At 39.4% G+C, this 26,709-nt stretch overlaps 1 protein-coding gene across 4 annotated transcripts in view; it reads right to left on the bottom strand.

Annotated features, from left to right (window-relative positions):
- The window catches only part of KYNU (kynureninase), a 60,716-nt gene that overhangs the window by 5,951 nt on the left and 28,056 nt on the right, over positions 1–26,709 (bottom strand). For all 4 annotated transcript variants that reach the window (XM_075092812.1, XM_075092810.1, XM_075092809.1 and 1 more), the window contains 4 exons: positions 25,374–25,520; positions 19,201–19,299; positions 18,353–18,426; positions 1,065–1,117 (listed from right to left, as the gene is read on the bottom strand). In XM_075092812.1, the coding sequence (XP_074948913.1) occupies positions 1,065–1,117; positions 18,353–18,426; positions 19,201–19,299; positions 25,374–25,520 (373 nt within the window). The remainder of the gene's footprint in view (positions 1–1,064; positions 1,118–18,352; positions 18,427–19,200; positions 19,300–25,373; positions 25,521–26,709) is intronic.

Consider the following 26,709-nt stretch of genomic DNA (forward strand, 5'->3'; position numbering starts at 1 on the left):
AGTTGCATAGACTTTAGGCTGTGAAATTTCACAAAATCTATTTAATAAATCTATAAAGCCTCGCTGTAAGTTCTGTGTCACCGTTTATATTTCATGCTCCAGCACCAGAGCAAGAGGATGCTGCGGAGGAAATGCTTTTCACGCACAGCAGACTGGCTAATTTTATAATGATCGTTGCCCAACTTCTCCTCTATAAACTGCCCATGGAAATGAATAAACAACGTTTTTCTTCTTCTAACAGTATTTCAAGGCAATTTGTGTCTCCTGCTGGCTTTCCATAGTGCCGCTCTCTTACATTTAGTCAGAAAACAAAGAGCAGACTGAGGCTATTAGAGAGGTGTTCTCCAGCCAAAGTCACATCAATAGGCGCTGCCACAGAAAATTAAAAATATATTAAAAACAAAACAACCAATCAAACCCAAAAGCTCCTTTCTCCTCCTCATCCCTCAGGATATTCTCTCTGCCATCCCTTACAATGGAGCTGAACAGTCTAGCTGTCAGATTTGGAAAGGAGTCCTCACTTCATATTGGGACAATGAATAATTAGCTATTTCAGAGCAGGTTTGGTTTTGTCTCATAACCCATCCTTCGCTAGTGCAAGGAATTCGGAGATGCTGAAAAATTAGTGGTATTTCATGACTTATGGCAGGTTATCTTACCTTAATTTATATAATTTCTCATTAATTCCAGTGGAACTAATCCTAAAGTAAGATATTACCCAAGTGAAGGATAGCAGATCCTTGCTCCTCAGAGACTTATGTGTTTAATTCACTGAGATACTTTGAAAGTTTCATCCATATTCCATATCTGCATTTTGAAGGTATTTCAGCAAAATGTCTAGAAGCAGACAAGTCAGACCCATACGCCCAGAGACCAAATTTATTCCCACATTTATTTTGTTAACTCCATTGCATTACATATTTGGGATGAGTGTAGCTTAATACGTTTGACATAAGTGAGGAAATGTAAAGTTCTATCCTTTCTACTCAAACTACCATAAAAGTGAAGCAGGTTATATATGAATACATCAAACAAGGCAAAACTGAAAATGTAAAAGTACATACTGTTTTCCATGAGGAATCGTGTTTTGAAGTCATGACCCCACCAGCCGATTAGCCTAAGATTTTGTAAAGAAAGTAAATTAATAGCAATCTTGGTATAATATCTTTTAATTTAGATTTAGGAGTTAAGAAATATATAAGTAAGATTAAGAAATCTTACTAATATTTCTAATAAGATATTTTATTTGTAAGAGTAACATAAAAATACAATAAATTCTATAAATATCTAGCACTAAAAACTTAATATTACTATTTGGGAACTTCTCATTAACCACTGACGATAAAATGTACTACATCTTTCAATTAACTATTGATTTCTAACAATATCCTTTTTGTCTGAATACATTTCACAAAATGAAAAATAGAACAGAAATATTTCCACTGTTTTGTTCCAAGGCATTAAATCCGCGCACACACCCCCACCTAGTTTAATGACTATTGAAACCTAAAAGGTGTTATAAAATCTGACTTAGTTTCACCAGGAAAAGGAGTTCATGATGGGCAGCAGACAGACAACAGGACCTCAGAGGATTGCCGAGGCAGGCACTGCTTTTTCCTTACCATGAGACAGCAATGTGAAGTCTGAGGAAACTTTTCTTCTCCTGAACTGAACTTATTATTCAAAAAATTTTCGTTAAAATAAAAACCAAACCAGTTTAATCCAAAAATATTTTTTTAAGATCATCTCCAGAAAAAAAAAGATTGAAGACAAATTACTTTGAAAATCATTTATCCGAGCTTGTATTTTAAGATGACACTACATTATCAACCCATAATTTCTGAAAAATATGCCCAAGGACATAGCTGGAAACAGTATTGCAGAGCAGCTGGCTGCAGTGCATCACCTAGCGCCCAAGGGACTGCAGGTAAGTCACCACTGCAAAACCAAGGAGTCTCTCCCCACCTCCCTTGGGCTCTCTACTTTGTAACTCAGTACATGGTAATATCAGTGACTAATAATGTCAGCACTACCTGAAATTTCCCATGTCTCAGTGCTATTACAATATCAGGAATTCACCACCACAGACTCCTTCCTGACCTTTTAAGGTCTCCAGGACTGGACATATTGGGCACCATTTGTTCCAAGGCTTCGCTCAGTTTTCTCTGCGCCAGGTAGCAGAGTTGTTGGGATTGAAGCCTGGCAAGTATTCAAAATTTGTAGTAGTAAAAAAAAAAAAAAAATACTATAAATAAAACTCATGGTAGGTCAGCCTTTCTGGAAGTAAACAAGGAAAAAGAAAGTCATTGCCCCTTTCTAAAGCAGAAGAACTTCTTTGCAGCATGCTTAAGAGTTTAGCTGTGCAGAATTAAGACCATGTTTGAGTTTAAAACTTGTTGTATGAATCCCATATAGAGTAAAATAAAGTACTTCATATTTCTGTATAACAACCTAGGTTTTATGTTTACTTCTGTCAAAGGCTCTGAGCTGCATCCAAACATAGTGTATACAGAAAAAAGCATGCTTTTCTCTTCATTTCTGCATATTTTTATTATTCTAAGACCCATGAAAATAAATAGTGCAATATACATTCATTTCAAATGAGATATTACACTGCCAAAATGAATATAACCCAAATAAAATATAATTCAGCTTCTGCCCAAGTGCCTCAGTTACTGATACTTTGAATCATAAAAAATATTCCAGCTAATTAATATGAACTGTATAATATATACAGAACATTTTTACTATAAACCTGAATATTGCATGTTACTACAACATACTACTAATGTGAAGGACACACACAGTCTATGAATTCCGAAAGTTTTAATCAGAAGAAAATCCATAGGAAATATAACATTTGGACTATTACTCTGTAGCAAAGAGAAAACAATACTATGTTCTATTTGGACCACGTCCTAAGGTGAAAGACGAAATAAACATCAACCAGAATATTACCCAGACAGAGCCCGATGATAAGCGCTCTGGTTGCATTTTGAATGCTCGAAACTTGCTAACTCTGAAGTTGGCTTAAAACCAGGTCCCTGCTGCAGCACCACATTTGCAACTTGGAAACTGAAATTTCAGAACTTTTCCAAAATGACAGAACGAGGGAGGTTTTTTTAAAGACAGTTTTAGCTATCTTGCCCTTTCCTACCATAACTTTGACAATTTGCTTTTTCTTTTTTTTTTCTTTTTTTCCTTTTTTTTTCTTTCTTTTTGGCTGTTCTAGAACTTCAGCGGTGTCACTACAGGATGTGCACTTTGAAGCAGCTCCGGTCCTACACTCCCATTGAGCTAATGGTCCATATGGATGTCACATTATTTGACATTTAAGTTGACAGGCTTCAAAGTGTGGAAATTAACAAAATCTTTACAAATTAGCAATTTGCTGTTTACAATTTTCTGTGAAAATTTTGAAATGAAGGTTGCCGCTGCTATGCCAAATCTCAACCTGTTATGATGGGAAATAGTGATGGTGTTAAACCCCAAACATAAGGCTTTATAAAAGCTCACTAAAAATAATAGGCAATAAAACTGCACATTAAGATACTGCAGTAAAAATTCTTATTAAAGTGTTGTTACTCTGCATGCCAAATGAGTATTTTGAGATGCAGTCACCATTTTGACTATTCCTGCTTCAAAAACAGGCACCATGATCTAAATTGATTTTGAATTCCAAACCATAATCTTTGCAAAATGCAATATGTGGAAGGCTCTGGAAAGCCTTATATGATGTGCTTGTGTTTAAAAACACCTTAAACTTGTTAGTAACAGGACCCTACAGTTACATCCTTTTCATTGCAGATAAAACCCATTTTGCAAAGTGTGTTAAAATTCAGTGTGCCTGGGGAGAAAAGGGTCGCATTTTGCAAAAGTTCCACTATAAACCTTTGAGAATAATGTTCTACTGGTCACTTTCCTTTACATGTAAACGTAGCCAAACCGAGCCCTTGTCGTGCGTTAACACAGCACTAACCGACAGGGTTATCCCAGCGACGGCTGGCTTGCGGCATGTACCCTCAGCCTTCCAAGGCTGCTCGGTGCTCCTGGAGCACCTCTGCAGCTAACATCGCTCTATCCAACAGCAAAACCATGCAAGAAACCCATAGCAATCTTGCCAAAAAGAAGAGTAGATCAGTGCCGAATCAGCTGTGGGTTTTTCTGGGAGGCGTGCATGTCCCAAGAAACCCACTTCTATAAGAAAATAACTTTTAAAGTACATAATGCATTGTTTTATTTTATGCCTCATGTCCTCATTGTTTGATAACACTGAGACTTTCCCAGGGAATTCTGCAGCTTTCCAGTCTATGCAAAGAACTAGTTTTCTTAAAAGTGCCACATAAAATTTAAAGCAAACAGTTACTAGCTCAGTTTCATGAAAAAATTGCTAAAAATATTGCTGAAAGGTTTTTAAGTTACTTATTTTTACACCCAAATATTCTCTTATTTTACAAATCAATGAACAAAGATTTGCTGGGTTGGAAAATGACTCCAGAAAGAAGCAGTATCCTCTCATTTAGTCATACTCTCTTTAAGAACAATTACACCGGGGAACAATCCCTTCAATAAGTATTCTTATTTAGCTCGTTTTCCTCCTTCATATCTGTCTGCATTAGACTGAGGCGCTGGTTGTTCATAACTTGAATCATCTTGTTTGTAGTTGCATTAATGATGCAAGAGTGCAGGATATAATGATCATGATGTGTGTGCGGAGTAAACATCAAAGAAGATCCAGTTAAAGAATACAGAAAAATACAAAAAAATTCCTTTGACCTTTGCTTCGAAGTTACAGATGATCATGCTACTCATTTATAATTTAAAGCCTGAAGCAACCCGGGTCTCATTTCCCTTCTTGGCAAGAAAAAAACAATAAAAAAGAAACTCTTGAACAGTGATACAGAAAACAGGGAAATACTGTCAATGTGGCTCAACTTTTACAATCCAGGGCAATGCACTGGAAGCATCCTGTCATTATATTGTTTGAGAAATCATTTTACATCTGTGAGAAAGCACGTTGAAACGCTACAACAGGAATGCAGTGTGAAATTAGTGATGCTTTGCATTACACTTGCCAGCTTCACTGGGCATGGAACAGTTTGTCTTCTCTCCTTTATCAGGTCACAATGCTATCTATAAATTTCATATTCACTACTTAGATTATATCTGTATTAGGAGCACATACCAGCAAAGCATGCTATGTTTATGAAACCATGGGTTAAGCTAAGTCATAAACAGGCAGTTTTGGGGTGGACTGGGTCTGCAAAGCAGCTGGTGCAGCTGCTGGGTGGCAGCTAAGCTCTTCATTCACACATCGCTTTATTTTTGTAAAAACTTCCACGTGTTGGCAAAGATTTGTTTGAGTTTTCATGCTACTGTTCTAGCTATGAGTAAGAATCAGCTCTAAGGAGTTATTGAGACGTCTCCCTACTCCCAAAGTTTATTACACAGAACTGAGTCAGATACTATGCTATGTCTGCAAAGGCAACCTCGCACAGGAAAAGGAATGAAAGGGCCAACAATAATCATTAAGTTCAGTTTCTTGCAGTCCTGTATGTCCACGATGCAACTGGCTGGTGGAAGAGCACATCCACAGCACATCCATTCCCTGTGCTTATGTCTCGCAACACCTTTAAGACCTATAACAGCCAACCAGAAGGCACAGTACAGTGTGACACAGGCTTAGAGAATAGAGGTTAACTGCCTCTCCAATATCACTTCATTAGCAGGGAAAGTGTTAAATACAACACCCATGAGGTCTTAGGAATTAGACTTCAAAAGAGTACAGAAAACCTGGAGGCTGGAGCCAGCCTGAAGCTAGATACAAACTACCTCTGACCTCAGCCACGGTGACCTGACTGTGTTCAATCATCATCCTGCTGCCTAGGAGAACATGGTGGTACCACATCACTAATGCCACATCCAGAGCCCAGCTGTGATGTCCCAAAAGGCAGGGTTTAAGGAAAAAAAAAAAAGAAAACCAACAAAAAAACATATCAAACCACACAACCAAAAAAACCCAACACAACCACCGAATGGTACAGTCGGCTCCCAAAGACCAAAAACATCCAGAAACATTCCTTAACTTGCCTTACATCCATCTACAAACATCCAGCTCAACTGAAAGTTTAGTTCCAGACTAAGTACATTCCTCCAGTGTCCTGGGCTCCACGTAGCACAATACAGATTAGAAAGCATAGCCAGGACTCAGACCTTGGGTGGGACCGTCTCCTAATGCTGCTGCACTCAAACAAAAGTCAATCCCAGAAGCCAAACTTATATAAATGGTTGTGTCACCCCCTCAAAGGCACCTCACTCCCACCCAGATTTACGAAGAGCTCTCCACCAACTCCGAGCGCAGACATGATCCCCCGGCTCAACAGCTGGGGCACAGGCTTTGCATTCTACTCAACATTAATTTTATTGCAGTTTTCTAATTGCAATTTTTTAATATGTTTTAATTTCATTTTTATTGCATTAATTTTATTGCAAGCACATAAGCTTGATTGTGCTGCTTTGGATTCCATGCCAAGAATCAGAATAAACAACAAGACTGACACCACCACCACCCCACCCTGCAAGAAAACAGAAAAAAGGTTCATTGCTTTACTTAGCATATTTTTGGCTCACTGACTAGAGCTTGAGAGGAGTTTCAATCTTCTTTGCTATCACAGACTTGTCTGATCATGGATGAGTCATTTAGTCTTTCCATGCCTCAAGCCCTCATCTCCAGAAATGCTGTTCCGTACTGTCCTGACTCTCCGGTGAGTGGTGAGAATGTATTTGTTAAAATGTTTTCTCATACTTAGTAATGAGGACCATGTAAGAACAGAGAAAAATATTTCCTTGGAGTATCTTATACTGGATTTTTTGAAATACAGATAGGGAAAGGGGATTTGGAGGCAATGGCTGATGTCACAGTTTTATTTTTTCCCTCCTCTCAGCCTTTCCCCAAATTATCCTGTCACTCAAAAGTTGTTTCCAGTGTCAGGCGTATGTTGAGTTCAGAATTTAATTTTTTTTTTTTTTGATCTATGTTACCTAACTGTCTCTTATGTCAAGGGGAGGGGAAAAAAAATCAATATTTCTATTGCTTAATTCCACACAGTGTTTTACAGCTGTGCTGAAACAAAACTGAAACCCAAATGGATGGACAATGTTATTCCACTGCAACTCCGTCCTCTCCACACTGGGCACCACAGCAAGGTCCTGCTCTGACCCAGGGCCCCCCTGCTGACAGCTCGCTGGAAGGGAGGCAAATAATTCAAACGGTGTTTGGTGTGGTGATGAGGGGTCTGTTGAATCACGACAGAGGATAATTGAAACGTGACTGCCAGTTTCATCACTGAAATGCAGAACTCAAAGATTTTTAACTCTCCTGTGCAGGTGAAATTCTTCATATACTGTGACGCTCTCAGTTATTGAGTGCACTTTATAGTGTATATATATAAGAGCTAGGATTTGCATGGGGGATTAAGGGAGTTAACAGCTAGCCCCTGTTAGACTCGAGCAGTACACGGAAACCTAACTCTTGCTGCCTCCTTCAGAAAACCTTGCTAAGATTGCCAGAAGCTATATTTAAAGCCTTTTTTTTTTTTTCACTTCCTTATATCTATTTAGATATCCTTTATCCCAAATGGTAAGATTAGATTTCTTTCATTATTCTCTTCTGTGCAATGTCTGTTGTTAATTTTAAGTAGCATCTGTTGTTAGAATTTGAAAAAGCTTTTGAAGTCCAGGTAATTATTAGCCTCAGACGTCTGCAGTTTTGGACTTGCACATACTCTCATGCTTTCCTTACACTTTTCAACTCATTACAAACGTTTCCTAATTATTAAGCATATGTGACTTGTGAAGCAGTGCCATACATTATTGATGGACCAGTCTCTTAGAACTCAGTGGAAAAAATCAAAACTCCTTCTGAAAAGTTGCTACTGTGAAAGTGGTAACATTTAGTATTTAATATCAATGAGGCTTTACTTTGTCAAAAGACCAAAGTAATATGATTGTATTAGCGGCTAATAACATGACATTTGTCTTCTGTTAAGTAGCTTGCATTCTCAGTACCATCTAAAGGGAGACAATTATTCTCCTCTATTTTGAGGCTTGTCTCAGTTAAAAAATAGCTAAATTCACTTTCTGCCTAGCAGCAAATTTTTAACAGTAAAGACCAAAATCCTGAAAAACAGTTTCATAATCTAAACATTGACACTTAACTATGCAATTGTACTGGGTGAAATTAAGAAATCTCTGGACTTGAGTAATCATCCTATTTCCAAAAGGAGCTGGGCAGCTCCCAGCTCCCTGAGCTCAACTGTTCTCCAAGGTGGGGAATTTAACGCAACTGTTGCCACAATTAGAGAGACTCTTGGGTGAAAACCTAGGCTGTTTGGTCAATCAGGTGCAAGGTGATTTACAGCTGATAGGTATTTGAAGATAGAGGGTACACATGTTCTTCCTGAATTGATTTTTTCCTTGTTAGTCTTCTAGACTCAACACAAGTGGGAATACACCGATTTCAACACGTCCCTCCATATTACCCCTCCAGGTCAAAACAAAAGGAGATTGAGTTCACTTTTGTAACAGGAAACAAGTTGCTGTGATCAGGGCATGAGAAAGAGAAATGGCTGCAATGCTGCGAATCCAATCAGGGCCCCTCGGAGTCGTACAGAGCTCTCCGCCAAACCTCTAAGGCGTTTGCGATGAGGGATGATAATTTCATTCGCCATGATCAGGCAAAAGAAAGGTATGATCAAGCAGCAGACAAAATTGAAGCTTAAATTAAATCCTGGGAAAAGATCTCACAAAAAACAACCCCTCTAAGGCTAATGAAGTTGAATTAAACACTGTTAAATCAGCTTACGAACAACTATTATCACAAAGTGCTCATATATCACTTCCACTAGCCAAATATCAGATATATGAAAAGGGGGAATAGAGCCAACAGTATGTTAGCACATTTAGTAAAGGGAAATCAAATATTCTGCCTAACACCAGAAATTAAAAATCAAGCAGGGAGCCAATTTACTCATAGAGATATTAATAAAGTTCTCAGCGATTTTTATAAAGTATTGAATAGTTCCCAATTATATTATGGTGATAAAAAAGCATATTAAATTCTTTAAGAATTCAGTAATTTTTTCTAGGCTGTTTCAAGTAGATTAAATTAAACAAGAAGCAAAAGCAACAATCCCTCCTAGAGGTACTTTTAAATGTGAATTCTGACTTAAAGGAGACTTGGATGGTTTTGATTACTATGGTGCGTTTACTGAACTATACCGTCTCCTCAGTCACTTGAATGAATCTTTGAGGGGATGATATCTAGATAGATTTCTAAATAATACATGTATCTGACTGAACTATAATATAAAAATTTTAAGATCTGGGAAGTTGCGCTTCCTCAGGTCTTTGTTGTGTTTGAATACAGTAATCACAATATTAATGCACAACCTTTATCATACTAGAACCCTTATTAACTAAAATGTAAGAGTTATTACCTCTGCTCTTTGCCTGAAACAAGAAACAAGACACATTAGATGAGATTATTTTTTTTTTTTAACATTAGTGGCTGGAACTAATTGAATTCAAAGTTTTAAGTGTCTGCAGAGTTGCCACAGAATCCAGTAGCTGTGTTACAAAACAGTTACTAACACTGATACTCAAGGAGAAAAGAACTCAGAGTTTATTGAGCTGAAGTCTAAGACATGAAATCATTAAGGGAGAACAGAAACGGTCATCTTTCGGAGTTATTTTAAAGAGTCTGTCCTCAAAAGGTTGATATTTCATCCATCAGTAGAGAACATGGGAGAAGCGTCACTTAGGGATCTTTCTTTACAGGGCTGTAGTTGCCCTGATTTCCAGTAGCACATAAACTACTGGTTTCCCAAAACAATTGCACCAGTGAGATTAGGTCCCTGATTTGATGCCGTGCCAACTGAGAAACTGGGAGAAAGAAGGGGAACAGGGAGGGATACAGTGTCCCTCCCAGCATCTCACTGGGAGCTTTTCAGACCCCGGAGCGAGCACTCTGTTGCTGTAGCTGCCCTACAGTTTCCACACAGTAGAAGGCAGTAAGAGGCAACTGCCAGCAAGCACTGCCAACAACTTCAGTGACAAATGAGAGGTAGCGAGTGTGACAGACCATCAAGCAGCTGTGAAAATAAATATTTCACAAATGGAAAGTGAGAGGAAGGATGGCTTAAAGCAACCGGGTAAGAAGAAGCAATATATGTCATGAAGGTCTCTAAGAAGCTGCTGAATCAAAGATGTGTGGACATGGGCAGCAGGGTGTGGACTTGCTTTGCTGATAAAATAGATTTGACTAAAGGAGCCCAAGGAAAAAGAAAAATATGAAGATGTATGGCCTGGTGAGATCCTCCTCTCCTGGCTGAGCGCTGGAGAGAAGGTTCAGCCAGGAGAAAGAGGGGTATGGGACAGAAACCCCATAAGCAGGTGGAAACAAATAAGCACAAAGGGTAAACCAAGCAAAAAAGAAAGCCCCCCCACAATCCCCCGCGGTGCACGCTCACAGAATACCAACTTTGCAAGATATAAAGAGGCTGAATTATTTCCTTAACCTGGGCAATGACCTTCCAATTACCTTTAAAAATGCTTATGGTTTGAATCGGGTGCCGACTGTGATATGAATCACAATATGAGCTGTACGTGTGATCCCAGAGCTGTGGCTAAAGCCAGAGAGGCATTCAGCCAGGACAGGGACACGAATAGCTCTGGGAGACATGCAGTGCAGGAGGCCCCATCTGAACCGGTAACTGACAATTACAGGAATATACTCCGGGGGACATAAGTGGAAAAAAAAAGAAAAAGAATTAATGGCACAAAAGCATAATGGCTATTGCTGGTACTTTCAGCTTAGAGCAATTTTGAGGCATACCATGATCTTGAAGCACATTCAGTAAGGAAAAATTAGAAACAATTCCCTCTGTGGGCTAATGAGCTAATACAAAAGCATGAGCAAATCTCATATTTAAAGGACACGTGTAGAGCACAGCTTTAATTGAGAATCTTAGGAGAAAAGCTTCATAGAAAGTACCAAAAGCAGGAATCTGAAGTAGACAAAGGGAAATATGATCAAATACTGAAAGTGAGTCAACATCTAGTAGGAAATCCCAAATGCAAAATTGCATTAGTTCCAGCACATTTCTGCACAGAGGTAGGCGAGCTCTTAGTGGAAACAGCAGATTTACTTGACATTTTTTGTGGAAAACAAACTTTTTTGTCCCTAAGAGAGGAAGGTTGTGTGAGGTGGATACAGAAACGTACAGACTGAGATAAGCATAAGCTGTTTGTGACTAATTAAAAAGGCAGGCAAAGAAGGTTTTGTTTCAGTTTTGTTAAAGGTGTGTGACACTAGCTTGAATGTTATATCTCTGGAAGTTCATTCAGCCTTCTCTTATAGGGAAAAATAGAGACAGAGCAAAGTGCTTTCAAAACTCCCTGTCTCAAAGTGGAGAACTGAGGCACAAAGAGCAGACAGCTAACAACACACGTCCTTTGAAGTGGGGGAAGAAAAATCACAGCGACCATACAGACTCCGAGGAGAGCCCCAGGATCTCTTCCCTGCTAGTTAACGGGGATGCAAGAGTTGCCCCCAGGCTACATTCACCTTTCCATCAGGCTAAGCCTGTTGGGGTCCTTTCATGTATTAAAGCAGTTGTGTCTTACACCGTCTGATGAGAAAAGCTAGAGGCTGCAGATGGGAAACTGCATCCGTGAGGAACACAGCTACCTCCCTCTCATTTCCAAGGCTGGGAGTGGAAAGGGCCATGGCAGAGCAGCCTAAGTAGTGTATGTCCCATCAGTATGGTCCAGAAAGAGAGATGCATAAGAAATTTGAATCTGCTCAGACCTAAGCTCACTAGTTTAGTGAGCAATTACTGAAGAATTAATATCGTTAAAGACCTGTCGCAAGAATTTGACCAGCTTCAGCCTTAAAAAAAAATTATTTAAAAAAAAGGCTGTGACAGGATCATGATTTAAAAGACATTTCTTCATATTGTTGGTGGAGTTTTGGACAAAAGAAAGAGCAAGTTGTCAGGCAAAGATTTGAATATATGTTATGTCTCCAAATCTGCACCAAGGTATCTGCAGATATCTGCAGCCAAACACCTATGCTATAAATACTATTTTGGAGAAGATATGACTTATAAAAGCTAAGCGCTTTTGTTTACTTATTTATCTCCACTTATCCCAGCATTTTGACGCGCATGAAAAGCAGGAATCAGTCCACACCATGCTTTTTAAAAACACTACTTATATATTTGAGAAATTTGACAAGAACCATGTCTCTGATTTTCCACATGCTCCATTTTAAGGTTTGAGTTTTCAAAACTATGAGTAACTGTCTAGGTAGCATGGGAGTACACACAGGGAATGGAAACGGCACATTACTTTCACACTCACTCCAACTACTCTATAGGTGATGCAGACTTGATATACAGCACATTTACTTGTACATAGTCCTTCGAGTTTACAAGGAGCCATGCAGCTTCTCTCTTAAACACCTTAAAATCTAACCAGGGCAAAGATGGCAAAACATAGCAGAAGACCTTCAGGGCGGAAAGAATGAGAAGATTATTTATAAGGAGAAAAGAGCCAAGATTGCTTGAAGATATAGCTTAATTACAAGGGAGGATTTGAAGGAAGATAGAGAGAAAATGCTCAACAGAGAACAAGGAGACAATCATGGGAGCCACATAAAAGGATGCACAGAGCTGAAGAAATGAGAATGGGAATAGATGATGTGAGTGTGCATTAACCTCTCTCTTTTTTTCTCCCAGAGTTAAAAAATGCTCTTGGATATTTGCCATTCAGTTGGTGAATCCGAGAACACACCCCTGCAGGCTCATCATGGGTCTAGGTTGGCCTAATAAATCACTTGTCCCAAGACAATGCAATTAAGCCTAATTAGCCGATGACTTTATTCCTAAACAGTCTCTTCCCAAGGGAGGTTTTAACTTTTGGTTTCTAAATTAGCTCAAGGAGCTAAATTGTTCTCATCTCCTTGGCAAAGAAACAGTTCATTTCTACCTTAGTACGGGATACTTTATGCACTTGGGGGGCATAAGTTCCGCTCCACAAACAGTTTATCCATACATTAGTCCACAATTTGAGTCCACTAGGACCTGTGACAAACAGCAGCATGTACAATTCCATCTGTGACCGCTGACTTTCCACCTTGCTGCGTTCAGTGCAGCTGCCGAGAAGTTTCTACACCGCTTCTCCAGATGCTCTCCTTGGTCGGGCCAGAGCGCTCTGTTCTGTTAAAACTTTCAGTAGTGCTGAGATACCCAGAGCTGATAGACTCCAAGGGTCAGTGAGAGTTGGACCATCCTAGTCTATTACTCCTAGAAGCATTTTAAACACAAGCATCTTTAGTTATTTCCAGTACAGTAGATATAAAACAACCTTCGCAATCTTTTTATGACTCTCCTTTGCTCCCAACTCACATTGCTCTAAAGCTACATTGTTCTCAGCAGTTTCACGGAAGCTTCAGCTATTTATTTTGGGGATTACATGGCTCTAATTCAAAAAGGAACAATGTGGTATGTCCTCATAGATCAAGGAAATAACTAAAGAAAAAGTCAGCAGGAACTACCAAACCTGGAAGGGGTTGAGCAACCTCTTGCAAAACAAAGTTACTGGGCAGAGAGGGTCTCCACTGGAGCAGGGTGGGGACACAGAGCACCTGGGGGGGAAATAGGAAGGGGGAGATGTGTGGAGGTGGAATAGCGTATTTTTATTTATCTCATGCCAGGGTAAAAGTTCACATACCAAAAGGCTGTGCAGGTGTTTATAACAAAGCAGCAACAAGCCATTTGTGCTCTGGCATTTTCACTGGAATCAAGATGCCAAAAAGGAAAGGGCTTTAAGAGAAAGGGTTGATATCTTATCTCTGCCTATGAAGAAATTGTCTGAAGATACCTTGTGTTTCTCAAAGCTGGTATGAAATAGTTACCTTTTTGTTTCTTTTTCTTTGATACTTATTTTAGCCTATAGTAAAAGCTGACACACTCTTTGGACATCAGCTTCTTCCTGCACATACAGCATTTCTTCACATCACACAAATTTCTTATTTTTAAACTCTACCTGCTGCTAGTCTGTGCTAAAGTTAAGTCTTGATAAATCCTTTCATTTTAAACACTAGACTGTGTACAATTTTCATTTAATCCTCTGCCAAGGCTTATTTTTATTCTCCTGGCTGCTTTACATATATTTATTTCCCTTTCATCTTTTTAAATTGTGCCTTACTTTTTCTTATAGGGGTTTGACTAGGACATTTTTTGTTTGTTTCTCCTATCTCAGGACTCTGAGAGTTTTTTCCCTCCTGCCCTTACACCAGCCAACAACAGAGCTGAGCTCACTGCACATTTACAGCTGCAGATACACCTGACTTCTCCTGCTCCTTCTTTCCTAGGTGCTCGCAAACATCCACATTTCATTATAGCTAACTTGCTTGGTAGATTCTAGTTAGCCTTCTCTTTATAAATGGAGAAATTGAGAATTGAGGGGGGGGAGGGAAATTAAACCAACAAAAAACCCCAAAACAACAAACAAGAAAACCCAAAACTTTTCTGGAGCCCAAAAATCTAAAAAATCTAGTCAATCAAAATTTCAGTATTAGCAGGTCTCCTTAGCGCTCTCTGTGTCTTGGAAACTTCCCCTCCACAACAGAACCGCATTTATGTGGAAACTTGGTGGCACAGGATCAGCCTGCAGTGACCAAACATTTCCGTAGTGTTTCATAGCCCTGCTCTGTCCAGGTCTTTTCTTCATTTGAAACCTTCCCATAGAGAAATCACTCTAGCACAATTAGCCAAGAATATATTGCATTGTGATATATAGAGCCGGTATTAAAAAAGCTATTTGAGTATTAAAAGAGACTTCAAAGGAGGTGAGATCATGAGAGAACAGGGATATATTGGACCCATATATGTCAGACTGATTCAGTTTTACTGCTCTAGGAAGAAAGATAGAGGACTAGCAAAGGACTACCCAACATACTTGGGTCCAGGTGTTAATTAGGATGGTTACAACATGTAACTTTTAGACCCATGACCTTTGCAGTGAATTAGAGAACTAGCCCTAGCTAAGCCAGGAGTATGGGCCGGTGTTTGCAGTGACACAAAACAAGGGGAGATACGAGTCTGTATTTTCCATAGCCTCCATCTTCCAACTGTTAGACCTAAGGATCAAACTTTGCTCTTGGTCATAAATCCTTTTCCAAGTTAGTGACTTTTAAAACTCTTGTGGGAAGCTTGCACATCCATAAAGAAGAGAAGTGGGACTGGTGTCGCCTTTTGTCTGCTGGGATGTGACATGATATTACCGAATAACACCCTTTTTGGGTTGTGTAGGTTTGCAGTTAGGCTGCCACAACCTCAGTCTGCAGACTCAAAGCAGAAAACAGTTTCAGCATGGCCCTAGCTGCTGGTGGTAAGGTTATTGAATAAATTAATAACTCTTTCTCAAGTTGCATTTCAAAAGAAAACAGCAGCAAATAAGTGCTTTGCTGTCCAGGAAGAAAGCTCTGGATGGAGCTCTAGTGGGGAGCAACTGGAGGGAGCCCAATTTCTGAAACTGTGCGTAGCTGCGATGCGAGCGCCTATTTGCTTACTCTGCAAGGGCAGAGCAAGGCTCTGGGCCTTGCAGACTAAAGCCTACATGTGGAATTAAGGGAAGGTAATACAAAATACCTCAATGCCTTTGGTGATGGGCAGTGGCTGGGCTTAGCGGTTTACAATTAAAATTTTGGACTGAGCTGTTTACTGTTTAATTTTAAGTAAGTACCTAAGTCCTTTTAGCCCCAGCCTCAGTCAGTAACAGGCAAAGGCCTGAGAAGTAGTGAATGAATTCCTTCTTTTGCTTTGCTTGTGCATGCAGCTTTTGCTTTCCCTATTAAACTGTCTTTATCTCAACCCACGAGTTTTCTCACTTTACCCTTCCAATTCTCTCCCCATCCCACCAGGGGGGAGTGAGCAGGCGGCTGTGTGGAGCTCGGTTGCCAGGCGAGGTTAAACCACAACAGGCTGTAGGTCTTCACTGGCTGTCTGTGGGTCCGTATGTCAGGCAAACACTAACCTTACACCATAACCTTTTACTGTTTTACAGAGGGCAGGTTGCTACTACCCCACCTTCGAAACAGGTAGCTCTCAAAAAGGAAAGAGGATGTTAAAAGCAAATAGTCTGTGTCTGCCTCCCTGAACTACGGTCAGAACATACGTTCTTATATTAAAATACAATAAATTATTTCAATATAAAAGTAACTACCTAGTCAATAGCTTGTAGAAAATATGAAGGATGAGACAAATTAAAGAAATCTATATAGGTGGGTAAAGTGACTTCCATAACAATGGCCACGAGTTAAAAACAATATTTCAGACAGTTTAAACGACAAAAGGCTATCGGCTGGGTTAGAACTGAATTACCCGCTTTTGTGGAGGCCAAGATGCAAAGAAATATAGTGTTTGTTCTTCTGTTTTTGAATGAAGTTGTCTGGCCACTGGGTGTCATCCTTGATTCAGATGACAGCCAAAGACTTTTAGGTGCAACGTAAAACCTGAAACTTCCAGAGCAGTTAAATTCCACTCTATTTGATTGTGCAACATACAGCAAATTGCTCTGCATTTAAATCAGCTATAAAATTGAATACTTTGACATAGACAAATTCTCCTTTGTCTCACTGCCTTATTTGGAGACCTGAAATGACTGGTTGATGCAGAAAAGAAAGTAGTGCAACCAGGGCATATTAACTACAAACCATTTGATGAGTGATTATCAAATCTCAGGAAATATGAAATAAGGCTGATTAAATAAGGCAAAGGCCCTATGCAGAAAGTTTGGAATTATATTCTTAATTGGGCCCCAGGCTGAAAAAGCCTATTTCGTATAGGCAATTGTATTTAGGAGATTCAGTAACCAGATTCAGTACACAAGTTAATGACTATGTATAAAGAAGCTTGTTCAGGAAAAACTAATTTAAGCTCTTACCTACAATACCAAGCTAGTACCCTCATCGAAATTTTGAAGTTTCATCAAGGAAGAAAAAAAGACTCAAAGCTCCTTGAGTTTTATTCATTCCTCCTACTGCTGTTCTGTGATTTCTAGCTGGGCACATTTTTTCACTACTCAGCATCTTCCCAGCTCCCAACAGCCAGGACCCAGAGGTTTGGCCGTGAAAGCAATGCCTGCACCTGGCTAACCAGGAAGCAGAAGAAAAACTTTCCAGAAGAAATTTCCAGATTTTCAGAATATTTTTGCCAGTATTCACATGTGAGGATCGAATCAGCTCACAACAGGTCATAAGTCATCCTAATAAGTTTTCTGTTATGGGTGACTGAGAAGAACTTATCAGTGTTATTTTGTTATCTCCTGGGAGTCTAGACAGTCTGAAACCAGCACATAGTGCAGCGAACCTGCTTATTATAATATTATTTCTCTCTGAAACCTGATTTAGTTTGCCTTCTTCAAGCTAAAATAAAAGTAAGTGCCAGCAATTTCTCCAAGCATTATAGCCAGAAAGAAATGTTTACATTTGTCAGTGCATTAAAAGTATTAATCCTACTGTTCTTAATATACATACATGGACTACACTCATAAAACATTTTAAATAACAGGTAATTTTTTTTAATGCAGCTAACCTCAGTTGATAGCACAGCTTTTCATGGATTATACAGTCTTTGAGAACACAGATCTCCCTGTAATGCTTCTGAGCTTTACCAGTGGATATAATTTTAATGAAAACATGCCAGTATTAAAGAGGTATTAGACACAGAGTTGAAATTATCTTTGATTTTGTTCAGCAATCAAAGACTTCAATGATTTTTAAAAAATCCATTTCTAAAGGAAGATGTTAAATATTCTCTTTACATTAAACAGTCTCACAGGCATGCTTTAGGTTACTTGTTTTTAATATTATAAGCATTCTTTTTTATTATTATATTTAGTTCAGAACTGGTACAGACTTCAAGGAGGAAATGTATTTAAGATGAGCACGTACATCAACAATTTGAAAATTTACTAAAATTAACTTAAACCAACCCATCTGAGGTAACAATGTCAGATAACCAAATTACCTAAACTGGTACTACCCTTTTCATTGATGTAGTAAGTCAGTAGCAAATATTAGCCCAATGAGGTTTTTTGAAGCAGGGAATTTCTTCTGCATCTGTACATACATATATACACACACATATATACCTAGATACACATGTCCATAGTCTATGACTAGGAATGTGTACGCTTTCTCACTTTCAGATCTCAACTCAAAGGGAAGATATTTTCCCGTTTAAACTTCACAGCACCTTTTATTTGGGTATAGAAAGATACTTACGCTGGTTTAATACTCTGGGAATGCTTCTCGTGAATGTAGGCACCAGCAAGGCCTCCTGCTCCAGAATTTAAATACTGCAAAGAATAAATCAACACGTACACGTCGTGCTCATTATCTGTAAAGTACAGCTTTCCCTCCCTCGCCCAGCTCTATAAAACAGACGAATTTTTACATGCCTAGTAGTTTCTAACTGGAGATCTTAACATTTGTCTCAAAGTGCTGATGCAGGTAAAAGCAGATACATTTTTTTCAGATTAGTTCTAAATATATCTTTCTTGGCTTACATATGATATTTGAAGTCTAACAGACAAAAAGCTAGAAAATTGAAGTACGGCTGAAAGAGTCCCCTATCATAATGCATTTAGCAAAGTCATCAAATAATTCATTTGACTATATCTGTTGATTCTTAATCTCAAGAGAAGTCAAAGGAACTAAAGGTACCTTGTTCTATGATCTGAAATTATGTAAGTTTAGGCAAGAATATTCTCTTATTTAGGGACCACTTAAGAAAATCCTATAGCCACAAGATCTTCTCGGTGCGGGAAACAAGAGCCTCTGATACTATGACCTCAGAGCAGAGTGTGCTTCAGAGGAGATGTTTAACCACTGGTAGCATCCACCTGACACCCACAAGACCTTGCAGGTCATTGCCACTATTATCTTTTAGAACGTCTCATAACAAAACCACCACTAAAGTCAGTGTGCATCTCCTCACTGTGGCTGGTTCAAAGATTCAGCCAAGCCTTGATCAACAGTTCAGGTACAGTTCTTATTCATCTGACCTGTTTGCTGACCCATCATATAAGTGACATTATGGAAAATAGTCTCAAGAAATGAATCTATTTTACCTTGTAGGAACACCAGCAGGCAAAATCTACTCCCCAGTCATGTAAATGAAGCTCTACATTCCCAACAGCATGAGCCAGGTCAAATCCAACAAAGCAACCCTGCAGGAAAGAGGTAATTAATATACTACTTATGAAGATAATCATCAGTATAAAATTATTTTGAAAAAACATCTTTAGAGCATTACTTCCTTTCTATACAGGCATGCTATCAAGTTCCATCTGTTTTGAGTTATTACTAGAAGCAAGTTTTCTATACCATAGATACATGTAGAAATCATTAACTGTTTTGTGGGCTTGTCTTCAAGGACGTTTGGGTATGGGTTAGATTCCTAAGTTTTGTCTCATGCTTTAAAGTGGAATCACTTGAAATAAGTATTCAGAATTAATGCATAATTTCAAACTGTTGTATAACAGGAAAAGCTCTAGGCAGAGACAAAATAGTGATGTACATAACGGTGCCAGTCACTCATGAACAATTACATTCTGCTATATACTTGTACTTAAGGTCTCCCTGATATTTAAACTATTAGGAACTTGCTCTTTGGGAATCCAAACGGGTGAGACAGCAGCCTGTGCAACACATTGATCTTTAAGGACTTTTCTACTTGTCCCTGAGAAGTTACAAAAGCATTCTGTCATTTCTTTGTGAAAACTGTTGTGTTTGTCATAATCACAATTTGCATAGGGGAAACAAAAAAAAAAGGGGCAAAAAGCATATAAGAACCACAGATGTAGAGATTAAAAAAATAGCAGTTTTGCACACAAAATAACCACTGGATGGCAGCATTTTTAAACTAAAAAGTTCTTCCAAACTGCTATTCATTTAAATGCAGAGAAACAAAACTACCTTTTGTGCCTGGACTACAAATTAAATGCTATTTTGCATTTTGCTTTTAAAACACAAACAGCCTGCTTGCAAGCAGCATGGTAGGAATAAGAGCGAGAGCATAGGCTTCAGAAAAATCAACGTCCAATAATAAAACAAAGGATTTTTTTAAGAATCTCTTGCTGTTTTCTTGCATGAAGGGAGCCTTAGCTAAATTATTTAAGTGGTACTTTGGTCTATTTAATCTTCTGTATAAACTGCATAACAATTTGAATGAAGCAGCATTCTAAGATGATGTGACACACTAATTCTAATAGAGGCATTAGTGAAGTTATCAGCTTGAGAAGTCGCTCCAAAACGATGGGAAGAAAACTCGCTGCCATAGCATTTGCATGATCCGAACATTTGCTTTTAAACAGAACCAAGGTTCTAATAAATAGTCTAGCCTTCACACCCTTGGTGGCTTAACTCACTTCTGAGCGTCCCTGTGAAGACAAGACAAATCAACTGAAATGGTGAAGCTAATGCAGAGGAGCTGAAGCACACTGAGCACCCATGGGAACACTCGCATGCAGAGGTAAAATGGCCCTGGTTCAGAGAAATAAGCTACAGCAAACTAAAGAAAATCTGCTATTGAACGCGTAGGTTTTCATAGGATTTTAAGGCATTAACTTCAAAACTTCAGTTGACTGGATTTAAACATTTACAGGTATCCCTTCATACCTACATCCTCCACAAACTTTTTTGAAGAACTGCTATGAGACATTCATTGGTTGCAGTGGAAACCAGGAATAACACGATATGCTGAGAGTCTTGCAGAACATATGTGTCTGGCAGTAGATTAACAAAATTAAAACAAAACAAACAAATAAAAAAGGTAGTTGCTCATAGAAAAAGCCTATAAGAAATTTAATTCTATGGTAAGACTTGTGTTAAAGTCAGTTGTACTTTCCCTGTCGGTAAGCGATAAACTCTATAAAAGAATACTTTCAAGTACAAGATGACAAATTACAGAAAGACAGTAGATGAGGAGTAGGACAAGATTCCTTAGGACACCAGCAGGTTGGCTGCCCTTGCAGCCACAGTAGTACAACGAGGCTCCATAGCCACATCTATACTTGTAATCTCAACACGCGCAGACTTCCTTAGGCACTGACAGCAGCTTGCGCCCACAGCGTGGGCTTGTAGCCCGCAAACTAGATGGCCACCAGCATGACACCACGGGTCATCTTCCTGAACTTCTTTAACTGCTCCCCAGTGCTTTGAAATTGGTTGGCAAATCCTACTGTGTATTATTTGACTTACTAATGAGACATATCCTGAAAATCTGGGTTCAGTACTGGCCGGTTTCCTGCATCATCTCGGAAACACCCACTTGTACCATTTTGTTCAAGTCCTCATCTGCAAGATGGATGGTGCTGGTTTGCTTTCCCGGGGAAGGCGTCTGGCACTCGAGTCGCACAAACAGCAAATGTTTAGCCACACAGATTGCATGGGAAAAAAGTAAAACAAACGGAAACAGCTCTCCCTGCACAAGCCACGCAGAACAAGGACTGCGTGGGAATGTCGCTCCCCCAGACTAGGGGGAAAACAGAGCTCTCCATCTGCTCTGGTGAAGAAGAGGACAAGTGCTCTCCCCTGCCTCTTCCATTTTATTCTAACATCTAAAAGTCATTTCTGCAAAGTGTCTGGATGGCTGCTGATAACCAGCAGGTAACAACTCAGCATGGACAATGACATTTGGAGAGAGGGAGAGAAAATGGCAGCTTCACACCAGCAAAGCTGGGACATTTAGAAAAGGAGACGGGAAAAGAAACGAAGATGAAGGATCTTAAAGCTTTTCCTACTGGGACTCAAGAGATTAAAATACTTTACATACGGTACAGAGTCAGTGGAAAGTACAATATAACTTATGAAATGAAAATTGTATTTGAAAGCTAGAGACTCCTAAAAGTCAGCCATTTCTTCGCTTGTAGAATAATAAAATGATTCAATCCCCTCCATCCTCTAGAGCAAGCTGAAAAGTACGAAACAAGGAAAACTGTTACATTCTCTTCAGCCTGCTGATGAGTCTCCTGCACAATACGTAGTAATTTTGATTTATCTGAGAGACCTAAGATGGAAAAATAGCCTGGGGTAATTTTTCAAGCTTAATTTAGTTCATTTAATATTTAATGACTTAATGAAGCTGTCTATGTGCAGAGCTTTCACTCTGGGAGGAATCTTAACGTACGTAGAGAACTTAGGAAATTGGCTTAAAAAATGTAAAAGGAAATCAGTAACTTAATTCATAAATGATTGACCTCAAGAATCCTAGGACATTTTCCAGACCTCCTGAGCTTGCAGCTCAAATCTCTAGCCAAGCCCTGATAGGGCACAACACTGCAGGATTTTATTTCAATTGTACATTGGAAGAATTAAGACCATCTGTGTAGGACTTTTCTCTCTGCTACACTGGCTGACAAGTGATTTTTTTTTCCCCCCTCCTCTTCTCAAATGACACTTCCACCTTGTATTTTCCCCTTCTGACTTTCTTGCTTGTCAGCACTCCCCAACCTATTTTCTGTTCAGGAGCATGAGGTCATTCACCACCCTTCAGCACAAGGAAGGGGAGCCTTGCATTTTTGCTATGAACATGACTTCTTGGGCTTATCCTCTTTTAATATAGATTTGAAAGGACTTCCAGCCTTTCTGTGATCATATGTCATGTATAAGACAATTGTTTTAACCACTGCTAGTTTCATCAGGTCCAGAAGGTCTTGAAGGAGATAAAGTCTTTAAGTCCACACGCTTACTGTCCTGAAAGCTTGTGAGCCTGGGGACAGGGACTGGTTGGATGCCACCAAACAGAAATTAAGCCCATACACATTACATAGATGCTAATGACTCTGTTTCAGCAGTTGTTTTTTGTTCTCCTCTAACCCGAGTGCAGCCTCTTATATCAGCTCTGAGCTGGGAAAGAGGAGAGGAGCCAATTGTTTTTGAAAATGGAACATTTGGGACTTTCAGGTAACCAACAGCCCTGAGACTAAGAGGAGCAGCGGAATACAGAACCACCTCTTACCAATATTAAGACAGAAAACTTGTCATTAACCTGTGATCTCATAGCTGTTCAAGTACGTATTTGCCATATGCAGATGTTTAAGTGTGTTGTAACAGTATGTTACATCGTGGTTTTGTATAAACACATAAACATCCCTTAACCCAGGGGGTAGAATCCGTAGGGCATTGATCGGAGTGTCTCTGGCAGTAGGGAAACAAAAACAGGGCTGGCTCATGCTTTTCAAGCCTTATGGGTACTCAAGCAGTTCTTCAGGCTGAATTACTTATCCTTTTTAAATTCATTAATGACATTTTAGGTCATGAATCTACCTGGATCCCAATCCTGCTCAGTCTAACTACAAAAAGGCTGGTAATTAATTTTTTTCCCCCTTTTTGAAAAATCCCTGGAAGAAGAGATTCGCTTCTCATTATGGCATTTCTAACGGGCACACAGGTGGGAACAGGCCTTTGACATCTATCCGCGCCTGCTGGAGTACTGAACTGCTGTCTGAAGTTGCTCTCCCCTTCAGTAAGATGACACAGTCTCTGCATATCATGCAGTGTTTTTGTGTATATCCATGCAGAAGTACATACCCCCGAGTTAATAATATTCTTTGCACTGCCTTAATTTTAAGATCTCTCCACCAATTCCTGGTTATCTCCTCAGATAATATAAACATCAAATCCGTATTTTCTCCATATAATAAACTACCAGTGACTACTCTTCCCCAGAACACAGGTTCTCAGCCACTTTGGGGTAGTTTATAGATTTCAGTGAAACCACATCACTTCCACTCATCCAGGCATGTGTCCCACAGTCCAGGGAGCATCTTTACAGAGGCAATAAAGTGATAGGCTTTTCCCAGGTTATTCGTATTTACAGTAGAGAAGCAAGATTTCTCTCTCAGACACCTTTCAGACACATCACAGAGCAGATTTTTGGGGAAGAAGCACTTAGGCACGTAGGTGTTGGCGGCTGAACAGAGGCTTTGCTGCCACCAGGAGTGAGAGCGAGCAGAGCAGTGGGTGGCATTGCCCTGTTATTAACTTATCTTCCTTTCCAAACATTTCAGCATAGCTTTTTGACTATTTGTGGTCAGCAAAGTACTGGAAGACCCTCAAGGAAGGCATCATGAAGGAGCTGCTTTTAGAGTTACATGGAGCTAATACACAGACCCTTTTCCCCCCGCAGCTGACTCCCCTCTTTTCTTTCTTCCTTGGCTTTCTGCATCCGTGTTAGAAGTTGGTCTTGTTTTGTACTGTGTTCAGGACCAATTTTGTCACCAGGTTCTGCTCTGTGAGAACATTCCCTTTTTATATCCCACGGGCCCAGCACTACCTCTCACACCTGCTGTGCTCTCCCAGGGGAGATTTTACTATCACTTTCCAGCAGCATAACTTATTCCCTGTCCTCCAGAAAAATTTCCACTGCCAAACCTACAGCAGCAGAGGATGTATAGCCTGATGTGAGCCAGAAACCTCTCCAGAGAGTTAAACCATCAAATATAAATAGTTAGCTGGTTTGCCAAAATCCAGTGATGCTAAATAAGCTTACGCTTGAGTGGTTTAATCTTACATGAGATAAGGTACATCCAGTAAGAGACTGCCCCTACAGAAACTCTGGTGACCTCCTGTTGATAAGAAGACTTAATTAAAACCTATTTTCTCCTGGATTCTTGAGGCAATTGAGATGGTTAAAGAAATTTTACAGCTATGTCCACAGACCACACTGCCTGCAAGCTCCGAAGGCTGAATCATCACTAAAATACAGTCCTCTTGTGACATTGGTATGCTCCACATTGCGCCTGTCTCCAAAAAACTGATCAGCTGAGGCTGAACACTGCTGGCTTCATGGGGAACTCACCTTTCTGCTCACTGGGGGCAAAACCTGCCACAGCATGGCTGAAGAAAAGGAGGAAAATAGTGAAAAACTCCCAAAAAGCAAAAATCTAATGCAAACTAACATTTAAAGAGAGATTAGAGCTATTACCTCCTCCTTCTCCACTGAACCTCTTGAAATTCTATCCTTCAAGAAAAGCCCTGTAGATGTTCATAGTCATGAATTATCTCTCCATATAGCTTAAGTCACACCTGCAAGATTGCTCTCGCAGGGCTATTTCTTCATGCAGCACACAGCCCCCAAAGGATCTCGGCACAGAGTGCTTTTACTTTTTATCAGAGCCCCACAGGTTTCCACATGTGCTCTGCTTTGTTCCAAAAAAAAAAAAATCAGAAATCAAAAATATTTCATAAAGAAAATTGATCTAAAATTGGTGTTGAAAGGATGGGTCTGGAGCAATCCTACCTTTTCTTGGCCAGCCTTTGTTATTCTAGGGATGTCAAACAGCTGTCCCGTGTAGTACTGCACCCCACTGAACAGAATGACAGCAATAGAGTCCCCTTCCTTCTCAATAACAGCAAGGATATCTTCAGTCCTCAAGGTCTCCTCCCCCTAAAACAAAGTTAAAACACATATTTTACATCAACTGTGGCAGTAATGAAACTGTCATTTCTTATTTCATAATCTATATTTTACCATGAGCTGTGCTGCTGCATAAGGAGATCAAAAGCAAATCCTTAGCATGGTAATGATATACAGAGGTAGTGCTATGAAGTAGCCGATGAGTGAGTTACCTCAAAAAAAAAAATCATTAGCAAACTTATCTTGAAGGTGCCAGTTATAAAAAGTCTATTCACTTCATATTCTAGCATGCTTCATACTCTTTAACATTTCAGACAGTTGTAATTTACAGTAAAAAAAATCCTGGTGCAAACAGCATATGTAATGATTTTTATGTGGCATCTGAAATTTGTGACACCCACAAGGCTTGAAAGTTGTCTATCAGTTTCACTCTGTACTTTTCTGATTAACTACGTATCCCATAGGAAGCTATTATAAACCTGCCATATTTATATTTCAAAAACAATAAGTCTCACATCATCAAAAGTACAAAAAATCCCCATACCTGGGGTCATTAAATATAGAGGAATTTAAACCAAAAAAAAAACCCTCATTCTGTATTCTTTATAGGAAAATTACTGCCCCATCCTCCTCCCATCTTCCTAGCAAGGGATCATGTAAAACATACCACCACCTAGGGATCAATTAGACAGTGAAAACCTAGAATTAAATTAGACTTGTTACTGAAAAGAGCTTGGGCAAGATTGTTGAATTGCAAGTAACTTATTATCTCAACAATCTTTGCAAATCTATCAAGCGTTCAGGAGTGGGCTCTTTACTCACAAGATGACTCAGATTTCAGAAGCAAAAGGTCACCATCAGTTTATAGTTAGGTGGCAAAGTTCTTAATACTGCAAAAGTGAAGCAAGGCACTCTTTCAAATTAATCTGAATTGCATATTACTCAAAGCAGACCTTTCCCTTCGTTTGTGCCGATACACAGGCTGCTGCTGTTCATGTTATGGCAATCTTTTACCTTAGGACATTAAGAGGACATCGGGGTTTCTCAATAAGCTACTATATTTTGCAGTTCTCTCAGGATGCTGTCAGGTTTTGCAAACAGGAAAAATAGGGAAAATAACCTTTTTAGTTTGTTCTATAAGGCAAACGCACTAGTTGAACCCAACGATCATAAAATGGGTTCTAATACCAAAAAATAGATGCAGACACAGAATACTAGA

This window comes from Phalacrocorax aristotelis, chromosome 5, assembly GCF_949628215.1.
Source record: "Phalacrocorax aristotelis chromosome 5, bGulAri2.1, whole genome shotgun sequence".
In the NCBI taxonomy this organism is placed as follows: Eukaryota; Metazoa; Chordata; class Aves; order Suliformes; family Phalacrocoracidae; genus Phalacrocorax; species Phalacrocorax aristotelis.